Source organism: Muscardinus avellanarius, assembly GCF_963383645.1.
Source record: "Muscardinus avellanarius genome assembly, chromosome: 8".
Taxonomy (NCBI): domain Eukaryota; kingdom Metazoa; phylum Chordata; class Mammalia; order Rodentia; family Gliridae; genus Muscardinus; species Muscardinus avellanarius.
Window position 1 is genome coordinate 43,779,224 of NC_137794.1, and position 20,960 is coordinate 43,800,183.

Consider the following 20,960-nt stretch of genomic DNA (forward strand, 5'->3'; position numbering starts at 1 on the left):
ATGCTTAAGACCCCCAGTCATAAGAATTCACCCACCCTGGGGTGGCCATTTCATCTCTGGACAATTCTGACTGGCCTCAGAAGGCTCGCACCTTCCCACAGACCCGCGGTGACAAAGTCTTCAGAGCCAGAGGGACTGGCCACGTGTCCTGACATGGCTCTGGACAAAGGGGCACAGCACCGGGATGGTTACCTCATGCTGTACAGCACTTGGCCATCTGGGAACACCCTCAACATGATGTTGTCAGTGGTGGTGTCGTGCATGAAGGACCTTTTGGAGTGCACAAAGAAGACGTCCGGGACCCAGATCTTCTTCACCAGCCGGCCATCGAAGGTCATGCTCTTGTTGCTGGTGCTGGGGAAGGCCAGCCGCGCGTCCTTCCAGTAATGCCGCAGGTACAGGGTCATGGTGAAGTCCTGCGGGGCCCGGGGTGACACCAGAAAGGGCGGGTTAGAGCCTCTTCCTCACCATCTGCTGGCACTCGGGCTCAGCATCCAGGGTCGGGGCGACAGTTCTGCACCCAGAGGGACAGCGCTGCGGGAATGGTTCTCTTTTGTCCTCACGAGGAGCTTATAGTCAAGTGTGGGAGACGACCGACAAACAAGACAGAATAAAATGCAAAACAAATCTATAGCAAAATTAAAATCCAGGATGTGGAGCTGGACGTGCAGCCACATGCCTGTCCTCCCAGCTCTTAGGAGGCTGAGATAGGAGGAGTGCAGGTTGGAGGACAGCCTTAGCAATGTAGCGAGGCTGTTAACAACCTGGCAAGACTGTTTCCAAATAAAAAATGTTAAAAAGGGCTAGGGGGTGTAGTTTATAGGTAAAATGCCCATGGGTTCAATTCTAAGTACCAAAGGGGGAAAAAAAAAATTGGTGATGTGGGTTAAGGAAAAACAGAAGCCCTTTTGACCAGGCAGTTAGGGACACCTCTTTGAAAAAGCCTTGTCTCAGCTGAGACCTAATGGGTAGGGAGGAGCCGCCTGGGAGGGTCAGGGGGGAGCACCTATGCACTTCCTGAGGCAGAGGAAGAAGAGATCTGGCTGGAGCCCGGAGGGGTGCTCCTTTCCAAGGTGGCCCTCTAGGACAGCCAAGAGATGTACGCATGCACTGGGGGAGCCAGGGAGTGAGAGGGCTCACAGCAGGAATAAAACCATCAAACTGCAGGTTTCTAATCAAAACACCCACCTGCAGCGCTCCCCCAGGTGTGGCTCACCTGCCCAGGTACAGCACCTGAGCACTGCGCTCAAAATGCAAAACCCTGGCCTCACCCCCAGAGATGCTGAAATCAGAGGGTATGGAGTAGGGACCAGGAACCTGCATTTGACCAGGTCTCATGTAATTTTTACCTATGAAGTTTGAACCCCACTCTAGATTTGTGGAGGGGAGGATTCCCGGGGATTGGACCCATGGATACTCTACTTTTGCACTACATCCCCAACCCTTTTGGTTTTTTAAATTTAATTTTGAAACAGAATCTAAGTTGGTGGGGTAGCCTTCAAACTTGCAATCCTCCTGTCTCAACCTCCCAAGTAACTGCTCTAGATTTTACTGCATCTGAGCCCACTCCCAACGCCCCACGTTGTCACCTCCAGCTCCTGCTCTGACCTACAGGTGCAGCCTGCCCCACTGAGGCCACCCAGCCACAGGCCCTCACAGCCTCTCAGCCACGTGACCCCTCGCTGGGGCTGCGGCCCCGGGCGGCGCCTACCATGTCCACCTCGGAGATGCTGTCCAGGCTCTCCACCTGCACGTCCACACCCACCGGGATGGCAGGGCCTATGGAAGAGCAGAGAGAGCTGGTCAAGGCACGTTCCTCTCCAATGCCTTCTTCTCCCAAGAGTCAGGGGTGTGGCAATGGTTCAGGATGCTCTCTGAGTTTTCCTGCTAGTTCCTGGTGTGTGGGGAGTCTGAGCTTCCTCCGTGGAGGTCAGGGGCTGTGTCTGCTTTATGGGCCGTTCTTGGGCCAATGCAGAGGTTTAATCCATGCTTGTTGGGTAAGTCAACGAACCAGATCATTACTTTCTGCCTATCAGGGTTGTCTCTGTAGGGTGGAGGTAATGATGTTGCTCTAGTGTTGCAGTAGAGACCTTATTCGTCCAAAGAGAACAGAATGAGGCTTAAGAGTCTCCAGTCGAAGACTGGTTCATCCGCACACCTGGGTCTGGGCTCTTCGGTCATTTGGATTCTACCCACGGAGAACCTAGCATGTGGCTGGGGTCCTGCCCTCTAGAATCCTTTCATCTAGAGTGAGACAAATCTCTGTGCAAAGTTAGATCACAGGAAAGGCAGCACTGTTCAAGATTTTTAAATCATCTCAGGACATGCAGGTAATACTACATAGCACAGAAACCAGTATCCAGTTTCATCAGGCCCCTGGCAAGATTCCTAAAACTGTGTTTATCTGTGCATTCATCTGTGGTCCTGTCCTTTTTCTTACTTTTTTTTTTTTTTTTTTTTTTTTTTTTTTGGTGGTACTGGGGATGGAACCCAGGGGCCTTCTACCTCTGGGCTACACTCTCAGACCTATTTTATATTTTGTTTGGAAACAGGGTCTCTTAAGCCAGCTGAGGCTGGCTTCGAACCTGTGCGATCCTCCTGTCTCAGCCACCCAAGCGCGGGGATTACAAGCGTGCGCCACCACGCCCGGCCTGTCCTTTTTCTTGAGCTGAATGATGGTCCCATTGGCAGGTTCACCTTGTAATAGTTTACTGAGCTGCACTTTAGTACCCTTGTCTGTATGTACATCATGATTAGGTACAATCCTTTTCTGATTTAAAATTTTTTTTTTGGTGGTACTGGGGTTCCTGGAAGCCCTTCTACCTCTGGGCTACACTCCCAGACCTATTTTTTTTTAATATTTTTGAAACAGGGTCTCTTACGCCAGCGCGGCTGGCTTCGAACCTGCATGATCCTCCTGTCTCCGCCTCCCAAGCGCAGGGATTACAAGCGTGCGCCACCATGCCCAGCGATTTTAATATTTTTTTAAATCTCAGGAAGGAAAAAAAACAAACCCTCAAAGCCTATATCTGTCAAGCATATTAACAAATTCTCTTATACTCACAGCCAAAATACATCCCTGGAGAGAGTGAGGTGGCATCTGGCGGACCCTCTGGGGAGAGGGGGCATCTGGAGACCGGTCTAACTGCACCTGGGCTGCCCAGGAGGCAGGAACAGGACAGTCCCATCCAGCCCGACCTGACTGCGGCCTGAGCAGGGAGACCCTCGGAGGCAGGGTGACTCTGGGTCTTAGAGGATGAGAATCGGAAGGAACGAAGACAGGCTGAGGCAAAGGAGGAGGATCAGAGGTCCTGACGAAGACTTGGCAGGAACTAGAAGACTCAGTCTTCCATTCCAGCCCAAACACAGGGAGCGGGCTCTCTTAAAGGTGGCGTAGGGCATTGGAATGGGCTCAGACTCTCCCTACATCTCCCCTGTAGGCTTATAACATGTCACATTCCACCATTAAAGATTTGTGGGTTTTTTTTTTTTTTGGCTAAGTTTGATAGAATGGAAGTCTGTTAGAATGTGATCGAGAGAATATTTGCTGTGTTCTTAAACCTGAAGGCAAATGAGTACATTTTTTTTCCTTCTCATATAAATCAGGGTGTAAATCAATCTGTTCCTGAATGGATAGCTTAGGTCAAGGCCCAGGAGAAATCCTGGCTCGGACAGCCACATTCTCTTCTTACTCTGGACTTCAGGGGGGCTTTGGAGGGAAACCTGAAGTGAAAAGGAGAAGCCCCCTCCTCAGGGCCTCCTTTCCAGGGACTTGCCACATGAGGCATATCTGAGGCAGCCTGGCCCAGACCCCCCGGCACTGTCATCAGAGGACAGAGGCTGATTAAATTACCGCATTTTCTGGCCCCAGAGTTGGGGCCATACTCTTTCTTTTTATAATGTGCTTTTATCGGTGCGTTATAGTCTCACATCAAAATGTAAATCATGTTGACAGTGACATACATGCATACAACACTTGGTGCTCACACACACCCCCGGAGCCGTACTCTTTCTACTCTGTTCTGATTACCTCTTCAATCCCTTTCTCTAATATGCCAGGCAACCTGCAACATGACTCCAAGAGCCAAAGGGAAGAAACAATACAGCAGTCTACCGACGTTCCAGTGACCTGGTTTTCAGATAATGTGCCCCGTGTCTGAGCAGGAGCTTGTTTGGCTTGGGGCACTGACCACATGAAATATAACATCGCTCATGGTGTCTGCGACTGTGCCCTCTGTTCTCGGGGTCCGGCTTCCAGCTGCCCTTTTAAGGAGAAATCTGACAATATGTCCGAGGGAGGTGTCGGTGATCCGGAGGAACTGCCCACCTGGAGGGCAGGCTCAGGTCCCAGTGCCCTGGCTTGTCCTCGCTGCCCACTGTCCACAGCTGCTCTCAGGGAGACGCAGCCCTCCAGCCTGAATGGATAGTGCGGCCCTGCCTGCCCCCTGTAGTCTGAGCTTCTCCTTTAACCCATCCCAGGTGAGGCTCGCCTGAGGCTCCATTTTGTGGCCCTTCCCAACCTCATTTGGAGAAAAATCCTTCCTAAAATGGTCTTTCTTCTCCTTCTAGGAACATTCTGTCTGATGGTTTGAGTGGAGCTGAGTTCTTTTAGGGTTTAGAAGAAAAATAGTCTAGTTAAGCCAGGTGTCCATGACTTGGCCCGCTGACACGGTCATGGGTGTTTCTGGTTTAAACTGATGTCTGGTGAGCCAGTGAGAAGCCTCTGGTGAGATTTTAGGCAGTAGAGCTGAGAGGTGGCAAATTCGAGGCGTAAGGAAAAAGTGTGATTGGCCAAGGGCTCCTATCAGTTCCAAGCGTCTCTGTCATTACTTTTTCTCATGTCATTCTGGGAATTACTATGAGGGTTTATCAATTTTTTGATAAGGACATATGTCGTTTCTTCTCCACTGACTCTTCAAGAATCAACGTGAGCGTCTGGCTCCCGCTCTCACAGCCATTGCAGTACATTGAGCTCCATAGAGACAGCGCCGGGGCAAGTGAGAGCTGGACGGGCACTGGGCGACTCGCTGCCGCGCGGAGGAAAAACAACTAAACATGGGCAAAGGAGATCCTAAGAAGCCGAGAGGCAAGATGTCATCATATGCATTCTTTGTGCAAACTTGCCGGGAGGAGCACAAGAAGAAGCACCCAGATGCTTCAGTCAACTTCTCAGAGTTTTCTAAGAAGTGCTCAGAGAGGTGGAAGACCATGTCTGCTAAAGAGAAAGGGAAATTTGAAGACATGGCAAAGGCGGACAAAGCCCGTTATGAAAGAGAAATGAAAACCTATATCCCTCCTAAAGGGGAGACAAAAAAGAAGTTCAAGGATCCCAATGCACCCAAGAGGCTTCCGTCGGCCTTCTTCTTGTTCTGTTCTGAGTATCGCCCCAAAATTAAAGGAGAGCATCCTGGCCTATCTATTGGTGATGTTGCAAAGAAACTGGGCGAGATGTGGAATAACACTGCTGCAGATGACAAGCAGCCTTATGAGAAGAAAGCTGCTAAGCTGAAGGAAAAGTATGAAAAGGATATTGCTGCCTACCGAGCTAAAGGAAAACCTGATGCAGCAAAAAAGGGAGTTGTCAAGGCTGAGAAGAGCAAGAAAAAGAAGGAGGAGGAGGAAGATGAGGAAGATGAAGAGGATGAAGAGGAGTAGGAAGACGAAGATGAAGAAGATGAAGAAGATGATGATGATGAATAAGTTGGTTCTAGCGCAGTTTTTTTTTCTTGTCTATAAAGCATTTAACCCCCCTGTACACAACTCACTCCTTTTAAAGAAAAAAAATTGAAATGTAAGGCTGTGTAAGATTTGTTTTTAAACTGTACAGTGTCTTTTTTTGTATAGTTAACACACTACCGAATGTGTCTTTAGATAGCCCTGTCCTGGTGGTATTTTCAATAGCCACTAACCTTGCCTGGTACAGTATGGGGGTTGTAAATTGGCATGGAAATTTAAAGCAGGTTCTTGTTGGTGCACAGCACAAATTAGTTATATATGGGGACGGTAGTTTTCTCATCTTCAGTTGTCTCTGATGCAGCTTATACGAAATAATTGTTGTTCTGTTAACTGAATACCACTCTGTAATTGCAAAAAAAAAGTTGCAGCTGTTTTTGTTGACATTCTGAATGCTTCTAAGTAAATACAATTTTTTTTATTAAAAAAAAAAAAAGAATCAACGTGAAATAGAATTTTCAAGTAAATTAAAGCTGAGAAAATTTTCTGGCAGGCAACCTGCCCCAAATGAAGTGTCTTTCAAGGAGAAGGAATGTGATCTGAAAGGGAAAACTAGAGATGCAAGAAGGAATAAAGAAAAACAAAAATGGCCAGGTGTGGTGGCGCAGGCTTGTAATCCCAGCATTTGGGAGGCTGAGACAGGAGGATGGCAGTTCAAGGACAGCCTCAGCTACAACTTAGTGAGGTCATTTGCAACTCAGTGTGACCCTGTTTCAAAAAAAAAAAGAATTTTTTAAAATAGGGCTGGGGTGTAGCTCAGAGGTAGAATGCCCCTGGGTTCCATCCCCAGTACCAAAAAAAAAAAAGAAAAAAGAAAAACAAAAATGGGAAATATGTGCTGGGCATGGTGGCCTGTGGTGGCGCTTGGCGCATGCTTGTAATCCCTGCGCTTGGGAGGCGGAGACAGAAGGATTGCTCTGGTTTGAAGCCAGCCTCACTGGCTCAAGAGACCCTGTTTCCAAATAAAAATATAAAATAGGTCTAGGAGTATAGCCCGGAGGTAGAAGGGTTTCCAGGAACCCCAGTACCACCAAAAAAAAAAAAAAAATGAAATATGTGCATAATTCTAAATGAATACTGATTGTGCAAACAATACTGATAATATTTTGTGAAGACAAAAAACTGAAAGTACAGCCAGGCGTGGCGGCTCATACTTGTAATCTCAGTACTTGGGAGATTGAGTCAGGAAGATCACAGGTTCACAGCTACCTCAGCTACTTAGGCCCTCCGCAACTTAGTGAGACCCTGTTTCAAAATAAAGAATAAAAGGCCTGGGTGTGTAGCTCAGATGCAAAACACTCCTGGGTTCAATCCCCAAAACCAACAACAAAAAAGAAATTAAAGTATACAACAAAAATAGCTTTTAAGCAGGGAAAGGTATAAATGTCGTAAACGTGTTCTTTGTGTTGTCCAGGAGAACAGTAAAAGTAGCTGCTTAACATAAGTAGATAAGCCAAGGACTCCTGTCATTTTCTGGGGAGCCTCAAGAAATAATACGAGTATGCATTTCCAATCTAATATTGGAATAACCAAAAATAATCCAAAAGAAAGCAGAAAAAAAAAGAAAGAACATAGAGTTGGTTGAAAAATAGAAAGGACACAGTAAGATAAATATTGAGCATATACTGTGCCATAAAGCAAATCTTGAAGAATTAGGATTTATTTAAGGTATGACCTCAATGGTCATTAGAAATTAATAACAATAACGTAACTGGAGCTGGGCATGTTGGCACATGCGTCTAGTTCCAGCTTCCGAGAAGGCTGAGGCAGGAGAATCACTTGAGGTTAGAAATTCAACTCCAATCGCCAGGCGTGGTGGTGCACGCTTGTAATCCAGTATTTGGAAGACTGAGACAGGAGGATCCGGGTTCTTGGCCAGCCTCAGCTACTTAGTGAGGTCCTAAGCAACTTAGTGAGACCCTTTTTCAAAATAAAAAATAAATCCGGCTGGGGGTGTAGCTCAGAGATAGAATGTCCCTGGGTTCAATCCCCAGCACCACAAAAAGAAAAAGAAGAAAGAAAGAAAGAAAGAAAGAGAGAAAGAAAGAAAGAAAGAAAGGAAGGAAGGAGAAATTCTATTCCAGCCAGGGCAGCATTGCAAGATCCTTTCTCAAAAGAGAAAAAATATATAATATATGTGTTATATTATTATGATATATAAAACTAGAAAATCTTTATTGAAAGGTTAGAGCTGCCCCCGCCCCACAAAGGGGCAGGGTGGGAAGCTAGGAGGCGGAGCCCAGTGATTCCGAGAGGGGACCACGCCTCCCGGTCAGAAAGAAGCGAGTTCAGAGTTCAGAGGGGAGCCCGACAGGGAGACGGAGAGACGCACTCTCCCCCACCAGCCCCCGCATGCACGCGGGGGCTGGAGGCCGACCTCCCATGAATAAAGCCTTTCCTATAATATTATGGATCTCCGCGTGTCTCTGTGCAACAGGGGACACGCCAAATACCTTTCATATTGGTACCGAAACCCGTACCGGACTTATGGGACCTGGCTTGGATCTGCGCTTATTGGAATCCATGCTCAGCCTGTGCACGTCTGCCCGCCCGCCCCACCGGCTTCTGCAAAAAGCTGAAAGTAGACAGGACCGCGCTGCCCGCCCGTGCTGCGCCCGCGGCCCGAGCTGCCAGCCGCCTGGATGGGCCTGCGCCGGCCCGCGCCCATGCCATTCCGGCCGCCCGCGCCACCCGCTGCCAGGATGGACCCCGCCGTGCCCGCAGACCCTGCCCCACGCCACGCCCGCCCCACGGACCGCCGCGCCCGCCCCGCGGACTGCCCCGCACGTGCCGCCCGTGGACTGTGCCGCGTCGCGCGCCTATGCCTTCTCTGCGCCTGGCATTGCTTAGACCTGCCCGCCAGACGGCCCGGGCCCCTGCGCCGGCTCTCTGCTGAAAGGTAGATGGCGTGGCCCCCTGTCGCACAGAGACACACGGAGATCCATAGTAGATATTATGGATGCCTTTATTCGTGGGAAATTGGCCGTGGCCGCGGGGGCTGGTGGGGGAGAGCCCGTCTCTGTCTCTCAGAGCTCCTCTCCGAACTCTGAACTGGCTTCTTCCTGACCGGGAGGCGTGGTCCCCTCTCGGAATCACCGGGCTCCACCTCCTAGCTTCCCGCCCTGCCCCTTTGTGGGGCTGGGGCAGCTCTAACCTTTCATCTGCTGATCAGCCCCGGCCCGCCAAGTCCAGCCCGTGCTCCAGCTGATCCCTACACTTGGACTCGCGCCCTGACGCCCTTCACCCTATGCTCACCCACCCCCGCTGCCTGGGCCCGGCCATTCCGGTAAGCAGCCACATGGAATCACTGTGGGGGGAGGCCACCAGCTTTGGCCCGCCATCTTTGGCCCACATGTAATCACTGGGGGGCAGCCATCTTGGCCCCACCATCTGTAACCCCTCCTACCTCATGGCCTCACTGGAGGCCTCTCCATCCTTAACCCCTCCCACCTCTTGGCCTCACTGGAGGCCTCGCCATCTTTAATCCCTCCCACTTTCCACTCCTAACCAATCCTAGGAGTCAGCGGCCATTTTTAAAAAACTTTTCGCAGCCATCTTCAGCCCAGGTCTCCACAGCAGCCTCTCTCAGCGGTAAGCTTCCTCTTAAGGGAGTGAGTGGGTTCCGCCTAACTCGGAGGATTCTGACTGACTGCTGTTAAACCTGGTATACTGGTATCCTCCAGTTCTCCATTCGGTCGGACCGATTGAGAGGTGTAAATAGAGAAAAGAGACGTCTTCTCTCTAACACACCTGATCTGTATTACCGAACTAGGCAGGGCCCTGGGACGCTGGGGATACCTGCCTTTGTTCTTGCCCACTTACAAATCATGGGGGGAAGTCAGCCATCAAAGACTGAGATTGACTCTCAGTCTCCGCTGGGCCGTGTGTTGGCTAATCTCCAGGCTCTGGGTTTCTCCGGGGAACTGTCCCCTGAGAGGCTCATTTCTCTCTGTACTAAGGTCTGGCCGACATATGATTTAACTAATAATTTTCGATGGCCTACGATGGGCACGCTAGATCCTAGGACGCTGATGGCTCTCAGTGAATTTTGCACGCGGTCAGCAAAATGGTGTCTAGTATGTACAGCCCTTCTGGCGGCTGCATTTTCTGTTTTCTCCCTCTACCGGCTCTACTGCTGCCCGAGGCATGCTGGCTGGGGAGTCCCACCAGCCACAGCCACCATCTTGGACACCACGTGGCAACTCACAGGCACCACCTGGTGGCCCTTCTGGGTCACAGGCTTATAATTCTGCGGACCCACAGCCGCCATCTTGCGATGAAACGTGGGGGCCGGGGTCTGACCCAGCTGTCTTACAAGCCCCATCTTCCTCTCTCCTGGCCCCACTTGGCGAAGTGGCTGGGGCAGAAGGGGTGGTCCGGGTCCATGTCCCTTTTTCCCTTCCAGACCTCACTCAACTGGAAAAGAGACTGGGGTCCTTTTCTACCAATCCTTCTGGTTTTATCAAGGAATTCCAACATATTGTGCAGGCATATGATTTAACTTGGCGGGATTTGCATGTCATTCTAACCTCTTCTCTAACTCCAGATGAACGTGATCGGATCCTGAAAGCAGCCAGAGAGAGGGCTGACCAGGCTCATTAAACAGATCCAGGGCTTCCTATCGGTATAGCTGCAGTTCCATCTGAGGAGCCCCACTGGAATTATAATGTAAAGGAGGGAATAGAAATAAGAAATTATATGATACAATGTCTTCTTGATGGTATGCGAGATGCTTCCCATAAGGTGGTTAATTATGATAAGCTCAGGGAAATCACCCAGGGTCCAAATGAAAACCCAGCAGTTTTTCTTAACCGGTTGTGAAAGGCCCTTACACGCTATACCCGTCTAGATCCATCCTCTGAGGCAGGCTCGATCATATTGGCCACCCATTTCATTGGGCAAGCGGCTCCTAACATAAGAAAAAAGCTAAAGAAAGCTGAGGATGGCCCGCAGACTCCTGTTCGAGATTTGATGAACATGGCATTTAAAGTCTTTAACTCCAGAGAGGAACAGGCCAAAGTGGAGCATACCCTCCATCTTCGTCAGATGGCGGACTTACAGTCCCAAGCCCTGATAGCAGCCCTGAGGCCAGAGGAGGAAGGGCAGCGCTCCGGGTGGCAAGCACCACCCAGGAGAGGATGACAGTAAAGACAACCACCTCCAGGAGCCTGTTTCAGGTGTGGAGTAAATGGCCATTGGAAAGGCGAGTGTCCTTTAAAAAGCGGTGGACCTCAGGTATCTCACTACAGGGGGTCTACCCTTCTGGACAAGGACCCGCCACTGGCCCTATTTGGTCTGACCAAGGACTGACAGCTCCTGGAATCCCTCGTCCTCCTTCCTTCATCTTCCTTGCTGGCCCAGGGTAACTACAGGTACAGGGTAAGCCAGTTTCCTCTTTGGTGGCCTGCTCGATCTTTCAGGCCTTAGTTTCCTTCCCAAATCTCGGTCCAGGGTGATGACATCAAGGACAAATTCTCTTGCACGATGTTAGGACCCACTAAACTTTGTTTCTTTCGACATAACTCTCTTTGATGTTTATATTTTAGCAGGTCCACTTGTTTACATACTATGGTGCTCTCCCTCCTCGGATGCCAAATTGCCTAAGTATTAAACTTCTAAAATGGATAACTGATACTGACGCTCCTAATGCAGTAACAGGTGTTTGTTTGACCAGACAAATCCATACTCACTCAATGCTGAAAAGAGTGGTGTGGGGTCTTCTTTGGGAGTTGCTGCTATTAATAACTCTGGTCTAATGAAAAACTGCTAAAGGGGTGGTAGACGTTCTCCTCAGGAAAATGCTGCTATGTAAGTTAGTAGATCTAGTGACTGCCTTGTATCTAAAAGGGCTCCTGCCCAGCCTGGGTTCCGCTCTCACAATTTTCTTTTTCTTTAATAGCACCTTGCCTGTTAGTCTCCTCAAAGCAAACCAGTCACCAAGCTCTCCAGGGTAACCTCCAACTCTCGCTGCGACCACACCTACCTGCTCCCTTCCGGAGGCTCAGATTCCAATTTCTCCCAACCTGGGGCCCTGACTGACTGACGGCGCCCCTTCCCAGCAGGAAGTCGCTAGAAGAACCAAACATCGCCCCTCTTCCCCCCCTTAGTCAAAAAGGTCGGAGTGAAAGGTTAGAGCTGCCCCCGCCCCACAAAGGGGCAGGGTGGAAAGCTAGGAGGCGGAGCCCGGTGATTCCGAGAGGGGACCACACCTCCAGGTCAGAAAGAAGCGAGTTCAGAGTTCAGAAGGGAGCCCGACAGGGAGACAGAGAGACGCACTCTCCCCCACCTGCCCCCGCATGCACGCGGGGGCTGGAGGCCGACCTCCCACGAATAAAGCCTTTCCTATAATATTATGGATCTCCGCGTGTCTCTGTGCGACAGGGGACGTGCCAAATACCTTTCATTTATATGTTTGGAAATTGAGCAAAATACTTCTGAAAACTCATTATGTCAATATAGAAATTATAATGAAAATTAGAAAATTTTAACTGATGATTTTTTCTTCTTTCTTTTCTTTTTATTTTTTTCTATTTATTTATTTACTTATTTATTTATTTATTGCGGTACTAGAGATGGAATCCAGGGGCATTCTACTTCCGAGCAATACCTCCATCTCCATCTCTATAGTTTTTTTCTTTTTTGTGGTACTGGGGGTGGAACCCAGAGCCCTTCTACCTTCGAGCTATACTCCCAGACCTATTTTATATTTTATTTGGAAACAGGGTCTCACTAAGTTGCCGAGGGGCTCACTAAGTAACTGAGGCTGGCTTCAAACTTGTGTGATCCTCCTGTCTCAGCCTCCCAAGCACGGGGATTATAAGCATGTGCCACCACGCCCGCCCCCCCCCCCTATTTTTTTATTCTTTATTTTTGAAACAGGTTCTCACTGAGTTGCAAAGGGCCTCACTAAGTAGCTGTGGCTGTCCGAGAACCGTGATTCTCCTGTCTCAGCCTCCCAGATGCTGGGATTACAAGCGTGCGCCACCACACCCGGCGAATGATTTCTAATAATACATCTCAAAATGCATGGGCTGAAGGCTAAATATTTCTGATAGGGGAACTTATAACATTAATAGAATATTTCAGAAAAGAAGAAATGATTAAATTTAACAAGTTCATAATCTTTCTAAGAAGTTAGGAAAAGAATAGCAAATTAAAGTATATACAAGAAAATTATAATGTTAACAATAAAAAGTATTGGAGCAGAAACAAATATACAACCCAAAGGATCAATTGAGCCAACTATTAGTTCTTTGAAAGGATGAGTAAAATTGATACAACTGACAAATTTGCAATTTTGACAATCTTGCAAAAAAGAAGGCAACAATATTTAATATAAAGCCGGGCATGGTGGTGCACGCTTTGGGAGGCTAAGACAGGAGGATCACGCAGATCTGAAGCCAGCCTGTCTCCAAATAAAATATAAAATAGGTGTGGGAGTGTAACCCGGACATAGAAGGCCCTGAGTTCCATCCCCAGTACCACCAAAAAATATATATATATCAATATAAGATATGAAAAGGACACCACTGTATATGCTGTAAATCTAAAAGAAGAAAAAAAAGAGGCTATTCTGAGAAAGATTTTACCAATTAACTTTAAAGTGTAGATAACAAAAGCCTGGCTGAGATAGAAGGATCGCAGTTTCGAAGCCAGCCTCAGCAGCTTAGTGAGACCCTGTTTCCACATAAAATATAAAAATAGGTCTGGAGGTGTAGCACTGAGGTAGAAGGCCCCTGGGTTCCATCCCCAGTACCACAAAAAAATAATGTAGATAACAGGAGTAAATTCCCAGAATATTCTACATATTAATGAACATTGACAAAGGCCAAGTATTAAGAACCTGAAAAGTCCTATAACTACTTTAAACATTGAGTCTATAATTTCAAATTTCCCACAAAAAAGATAATATGTCCAGATGGCTTCATGGCAAAGACTACCAAAAGTTTAGGAGGAATTAACACCAATCTTATACGTTCTTCCAGACACTACAGAAAAGACTAAACAAATCAAAGGTGTGTTATCAAAAGATAATTATTTTCTGAAAAAGTGAAAATATAGGTCAAACTCACTCAGAAACATAGAATCAAAAATCCTAATCAAAATGTTAAATAAAATAACATCTAGCAATACATTTTATGTATGTATGTATTTATTTACTTACTTGATACTGGAGAAACACCCAGTCCACCCTCTTTTTTTTTTCTTCTTTTTTCTTTTTACAGGGTTGCTAGGTTCCTGAGTCTCACTACTTTGCTAAGCTGTCTTTGAACTTGAGATCCTTCTATCTCAGCCTTCCAATTACTGGGATTATAAGAATGTGCCACCACACCCAGTTTCAGCAATAATGGTGGTACTGGGGATGGAACCCAGGGGCCTTCTACCTCTGGGCTACACTCCCAGACCTAATTTTATATGTTTTATTTGGAAACAGGGTCTCTTAAGCCAGCAAGGCTGGCTTCGAACCTGCATGATCCTCCTGTCTCAGCCTCCCAAGCATGGGGATTACAAGCGTGTGCCACCACGCCTGGCTCAGCAATAAATTTTAAAAGATACTAAATCAGGTTTATTTTAGGATTGTGATGTTTCTCTAACAATGGAAAATCAATCAAAAACTTCTACTTTCACTAATAGAAAGCCAAGTAGTTCACTAAAGTTTCTACTGAAAATTGAAAATCTGGACAAAAGAAGCTATATGTGGTGGGTGGGTGGTACTGGGGACTGAACCCAGGGATATTCTACTCCTAAACTACATCCCTAATCCTTTTTAATTGTTTATTTTATTTTAAAACAGGGTCTCTAAGTTACTGAGGGTCTCGCTGGAATGGAACACCACTCCTGGCTCTTCTTTTTGAAGACATTGAAGTTAACAAATTATAGCCGGTTTGTGAATGTTGGAGGAAAACAGAGGCTTGATGAGCTGGGCCCAGTGTTTGGATATACTTTTAGCTGCCCGTTCTGGAGGGGAGGAGAGAGGGCCAATGAGGCCTTTGATCATCTCATGGAGCTGGGGGGAGGGATTAGAGTCTAGAGCCCACCAGGTGTGGCTGTTTTACACGTGGACCTTACAGAGCACACCTTAACAGTGCAGGTAGGTAGGCCCTTGCAGGATGTGCCGCTCATGTGAGAATCAAATCATGTCAATTGCTGAAAGTCCACATGGACTACATGGAGTGCTGATGCACCAGGTACCTGAAGAAATAAACATAAATTTTCCCTGGAGGAAGACAACATCATCCTCATTTTGGTGCTAGGGATTGAGCTCAGAGGCATTCTACCTCAAAGCTACACCCCAGCCCTACATTATTTTGTGTGTGTATGGGGGGGGGGGGGGGTTGGGGATGGAACCCAGGGGAATTTGACCTCCGAGCTACACCCCCTGCCCAATTTTTTATTCTTTATTTTGAAATAGGGTCTCAGTTGCGGAGGGCCTCACTGCGCCACCACACCAGGCAAAGTTATTTTTTATTTTGAAACAAGGCCTCACTAAGTTGCTGAGACTGGCCTTCAACCTGCTATCTTCCTTTCTTAGCCTCTAAAGTACTGGGATTACAGGCATGCACCACCATGCCTGGGTTATGAAAAGAAATTTTTAAAAATATTGAGAATTTATTTTTATGTAAAATTAGGAATTATAAAAATGAAATCTATTAATATAATCTTTCAATTTATAGATTAACAGAAAAATATATTTCAATAGGGGAAGCACTTTTATCGTAAGTTTTTGTGGGTTTTCCCCATATTTTTCCTTACTGCTCTGGCTAGGACCTTTAGTACAACACTGAATAGCAGTGGCACTAACGGGCATTCTTGTCAAATTCCCAATCTGAAAGGTTGCCATTTAATATATTTACTGTAAAATGCTTTACCATTAAATATGATATTTACTGTACCTATTTTTTAGCTATCCCTTTATACATTAAAGAAGTAACCTTGTATTTCTATATGATTTTTAAAATTATAAATGGGTATTGATTTTTTTTTTTTTTTTTTTTTTTTGGTGGTGGTACTGGGGATGGAACCCTGCTCCAGGCTACACTCCCAGACCTATTTTATATTTTTATTTGGAAACAAGGTCTCTTAAGCCAGAGAAGCTGGCTTAGAACCTGTGCCATCCTCCTGTCTCACCTCCCAAGCGCGGGGATTACAAGCGTGTGCCACCACGCCCGACATGGGTATTGATTCTAACAAAAGAAAAGCCTTTGTTAAAATCAGTAACCGAAGCTGGGTGTGGTGGTGCACGCTTGTAATCCCAGCACTTGGGAGGATGAGACAGGAGGATCGCACAGGTTCGAAGCCAGCCTCAGCTACTTAGTGAGGCTTTCAGCAACTTAGTGAGACCCTTTCCAAATAAAATATAAAATAGGTCTGGAAATATAGCCCAGAGGTAGAAAAGTCCCTGGGCTCCACCCCCAGTACCACACATGCACACAAAAAATCAGTACCCTAGCCAGGTGTGGTGGCACATGCTTGTAATCCCAGCATACGGGAGGCTGAGATGGGAGGATCAAGGTTAGGGGACAGCTTCAGCTACTTAGTGAGGCCCTCTGTAACTTAGTAAGACCCTGTCTCAAAATAAAGGATAAAAAATGGGGCAGGGGGTGTAGCTCAGAGGTCGAATGCCCCTGGGTTCCATTCCCCAGACCTGAAAAAAAAATCAGTACCCATTTGTAATTTTATGACAAAAGTTCTACTATTCGTATATGATTGGGTACCTAATTTTAATTGTCATACAAATTATTTTAATCAACAAGAGGTTTTAGTAAAGTTGTTGAATATAAAATCAATATATAATAACCAATTGTTAGAGCCGGTCATGGTGGCACACGCTTGTAATCCCCACACTTGGGAGGCGGAGACAGGAGGATTGCGCAGGTTCGAAGCCAGCCGCGCTGGCGTTAAGAGACCCTGTTTCAAAAATATAAAATAGGTCTGGGAATATATCCCGGAGGTAGAAGGGTTTCCAGGAACCCCAGTACCACCAAAAATAAATAAATAAATAAACCAATTGTTACAGTTCACTATGCCAGAAAAGTTAGAAAAGGAATTTTTTAAAAATATATCATCTATGAAAGCATCAATAATACCCAGGAATTAGTAGTTAGAAATAAATCTAATAAACTATCTTAAAGTTCTGTCTAAGGAAAACTATAAAACATTGAGAGAAATTAAAGAAAACATAAGTAAATGGAGGAATATATCAAGTTTGTGGACTGGAAGATTAATTATTATAAAGATATGAATTACTCTATAGTTTCAGTGCATTTCCAATAAATATCCCATTTGGCTTTTTGTAGAACTTGACAAAGAGGTTATTATGAAATCCACAGGTCTAAGAGAAGTTCTTTTGGGGATAAGAGGGTGAAGAGTTGTTCTAGCCAGTTGTCAAGATTTGTAATAGAGCTCCGGTGATCAAGGTAACGAAGGGCCGGCACGAAGATGGACAAGTGGGAAGTGGAACAGAGGGGAGAATCCAGAGAGAGACTCATACACTTAGGGACACTTGGCTTGTTTCTATAATAACACTGCAGCCAGGTCCTGTGGTGCACCTGTAATCCCCATACCTGGGAGGTTGAGATCACAGGTTTCAGCCAGTGCTCAGTAATTAGCAGGACCCTGATTCAGAATAACAAAAGTAGGGTTGGGGGTGTAGCTCAGAGGTAGAATGCCCCTGGGTTCAATCCACAGTACCAAATAAATAAATATAAATAAATAAAGATAATACTGCACATTATTGGAGAAAAATAGTATCTTTAATAATTAAGGGGCAATTGGCTATCCAGATGAAAATTATCCAAAATACAAAATAACTCCAAGTGGATTGTAAGATCCAAACAAACTCCAGAATATACCATGGGAGAATATTTTCCTATATCAGAATGATAACATATTGGCATATGTGTTAATCAGGACACCAAAAGCATATACATAGGAAAAGACTGATAAGTATAAATTTAAATTAAGACAACCTAGTTGATGGAGGACATGGACGAAACCTGAGGAACAAAAGGTTCCAAAAGAGTTAAGGTGGTTTAGCGAAAAGGCCAAATTCTCCACAACTCTGGGTGACTCTGGTGTTTCCGGAATTCGTGCCCCTGGCCCACCAGTGAGAGTGAGAACTGACCTTAATCATATTTTTAATAATCTTTATCCAGGTCGCTTTGTTCCTCCCCGTCCCTGCAATTTCCCTTAGATAATTGTATTTTGTAAGCATATGACGTATGTTCTATATCAATCATTCTCTATTGTACTTTGATGTTTTCTTTATCTTGAAGTCATGATTTTTAGCATGGTTGTAAAAAGAGTATAAAAACTTAGTCTTAGAGAATAAAATTGTCAGTTGCAGGAGAGGCAATTGTCCATGTCCTTACTTCAGGTCTCTCCCTCCCAAGTCCCAGAGAAGAATCTCCAACACCTATTTAAACTATTATAACTAATTTTTCTTGTTAGGGGTCAGGATAATGGCTGCCCACAGTGGGAGGATAGTGACTGGGAAGAAAAAGGGGCTTTTCTGGAGTTCTGGAAATAGTATTTCTTTTTCCTCATTTCTTTTTTTTTTCTTTTTTTCTTTCTTTTTTTTTTTAAATATATATATTAGGGATTGAACCCAGAGACATTCTACCTCCAAGATACACCCATAGTCCTTGCCCTTTTTATTTTTTATTTTGAAATAGGGTCTTGCTAAGTTGCTGAGGCTGGCCTCAAACCTGTGATCCTGCTGTCTCAGACTTCCAAGTACCGGGATTACAGGCATGTACCACCATACCAGGTTTGGAAATAGTATTTCTTGATCTAGGTATGGGCTGCATCAGTGGGTTTCTTTTGGATAATTCACTAAGTTGCACAGTTATGATTTGGTCACTTTTCTGCATGCAAGTATGATTTGATCAAAAGTTAAGCTGGAAAATCAAGAACTTTATCAGAATATGCCATGAAGAAGAAAAAGACAAATAATAGAGTGGGAGAAGATATTTGTAATACATATGATTAACAAAGGGCTCCTATACAGAAGATGTAAATAACTCCTAAGAACTCCACTAAAACAAGTCAGACAACCAAGTACAAACACAGGCAAGAGACTTGAATAGACTTTTTTTTCTTTTTCTTTTTTTGGGATACGGAATAAGGAACCCAGGGGCATTCTATCTCCAAGCTATACCACCAGCCCTAATTTTTATTCTTTATTTGGAAACAGGTTCTCACTAAGTGTGGAGGGTCTAAGTAGCTGAGGCTGGCTGTGAACCTCCGATCCTCCTGTCTCAGCCTCCCAAGTACTGGGATTTCAGGTGTGCCCCACCACGTCCAACAAGAGGCAGCTTTTGATGAACTTGGGCTGCAGGCTCTGGAGAAAGCCCCACCAAAGGTCCACATTCTGGCCAGGCTTCAAAGCACTGATTACTTGTAACAAATGTGGGCGAGAGCAGGAAGCATAGCATGTAGCAAGGTGGATAATTAATCCACATTTCTGTTATGTATAATAATAATTTTTAAGAGGCAGCTTCTTTGATCTTTCTCACAAACCCTTGTGCCTGTCAGATGTGTCCATTAACAGCAGCCAGTTGCTGTCTACCCCGGTTCTGAAGCACTGCAGATTTCCTCCCATCTTAGTGACCTTGTGGTATAGAGGAGAAAGGCACCGGGACCCAGGCTGGCGGTCGCTGCCACTAGGCACTTGCTCTGGATTGGCATCTGCTGAGGAACAGTGGCTCCCACTTTAGCAAATCCATGGTCCTTTGGCGTCTAGCAGGGAAATTCTTCTAAGATGCAGCCTCTGGGTCTAGACCGAAGCCCATGCTGGTGCCTGCAGCTGCTCCCTGGGCATGCAGGGACCTCTAGAGGCTCCTCAAGCCCTGCCAGGAACTGGGCCTCAGCGCGTCCGTCCAGCCACCTTCCTGCCCTGTGACTGTGTCTTTCCTCCTTGCTCACATTGTGGCAGCAGAACACACACACACACACACGCACGCACGCACGCACGCACGCACGCACGCACACCCTCCTAGGCAGTGGCCTGCCAGCCTCTCTCCCCCACCACGCCCACAAGTTCCCAGGCTCCCTCGGGCCTGTCTAGATATTTCCACTGAGCCCCATGCTCTGGAGGGAGGTGGGTACATATGTGTTTGACTTCTTTGCCCTGATCATCCATCTCCTCCCTCACAAGTCACCAGCGATGGCTTCCCACCCCTCTTCTTGTCTGTTGGGGACTCATTGCCTAGTCCCCAGAGGTGACTGGCCGTCCATTGCTGTCTCGAGAACAGAGATGGCATTTAATCTTCACAGTGAACATTCAATAAAGTAAGTTGGTATGGCTCTTTTTTATTTTATTTTTTGATTTTATTGATGTTGGGGATTTAGCCCAGGGGCTTTCTACCTTTAATCTACACCCCTATCCCTTTTTATTTTTTGAAACAGGCTCTTGCTAGGTTGCTGTGAGTCTCGCTAAGTTGCTGAGGCTGGCCTTGAACCTGCAATCCTTCTGTTTGAGCCTCCCAAGCAGTGGAATTACAGCCATGTACCACCAGGCCCAGCTGTTATGGCTCTTGATATGAGAGTCCAGGATTATTGAGACTAGCTAGTCTGTGGATGAAAACATTACTTCCAAATTGGAGAAGACGTTAGAAGATGGAAGTCCCATGTTCTTGGATAGACAGAATAAATATTGTCACGATGGCAACATTACCAAAAGCAATCTATAGATTCGACACAATCCTTAGCAAAATAACCAAGGATATTCTGCACGGAACTAAAAGAGCAGTTCTAAAATTGATACGGAAGCACAGAAGATCCAAAATAGCTAAAGCGATTCTGAGCAGTAAGAACCATGGTAGAGGCATCATAATATCTGATTTAAAAATATACTCCAGATCTGTAGTAACAAGAATGAGCATGGTGTTAGCACAAAAACAGACCCATAGACTGAGGGAACAGAAGATACAGAGACAAATCCACACAGTTACAGCCAGCTGACCTTTTAAAAAGTGCCAGAAGCACACAATGGAGAAAAGACCACCTTTTCAACAAATGATGCTGAGAAAACCGAATATCCCATGTAGACTCTTGTCCTGCACAAGAGTCAACTCATGGTGGTCAAAGACCTAGAAATTATACCAGAAACCTTGCAATGTCTAGAAGAAACCATAGGACCAACCCTCTTACTTTAGGCACAGGCAGAGATTTTCTCATTAAGACCCCTAAAACTCAAGAAATGAAACCGAGAATTAATAAATGAG

General features: G+C 46.1%; 2 protein-coding genes across 3 annotated transcripts in view; one reads left to right on the top strand and one right to left on the bottom strand.

Annotated features, from left to right (window-relative positions):
• The window catches only part of GABRR2 (gamma-aminobutyric acid type A receptor subunit rho2), a gene marked incomplete at its 5' end in the record, with an annotated part of 63,205 nt that overhangs the window by 13,133 nt on the left and 29,112 nt on the right, over positions 1 to 20,960 (bottom strand). For both annotated transcript variants that reach the window (XM_080700191.1, XM_080700190.1), the window contains 2 exons: positions 193 to 416; positions 1,712 to 1,779. In XM_080700191.1, the coding sequence (XP_080556317.1) occupies positions 193 to 416; positions 1,712 to 1,779 (292 nt within the window). The remainder of the gene's footprint in view (positions 1 to 192; positions 417 to 1,711; positions 1,780 to 20,960) is intronic.
• Positions 5,056 to 5,655, top strand: LOC308266495 (high mobility group protein B1; the record flags this gene model as incomplete). The annotated part of the gene is made up of 1 exon (XM_080700729.1): positions 5,056 to 5,655. The coding sequence occupies one exon, from the start codon at positions 5,056 to 5,058 to the stop codon at positions 5,653 to 5,655; it is 600 nt and encodes a 199-aa protein (XP_080556855.1).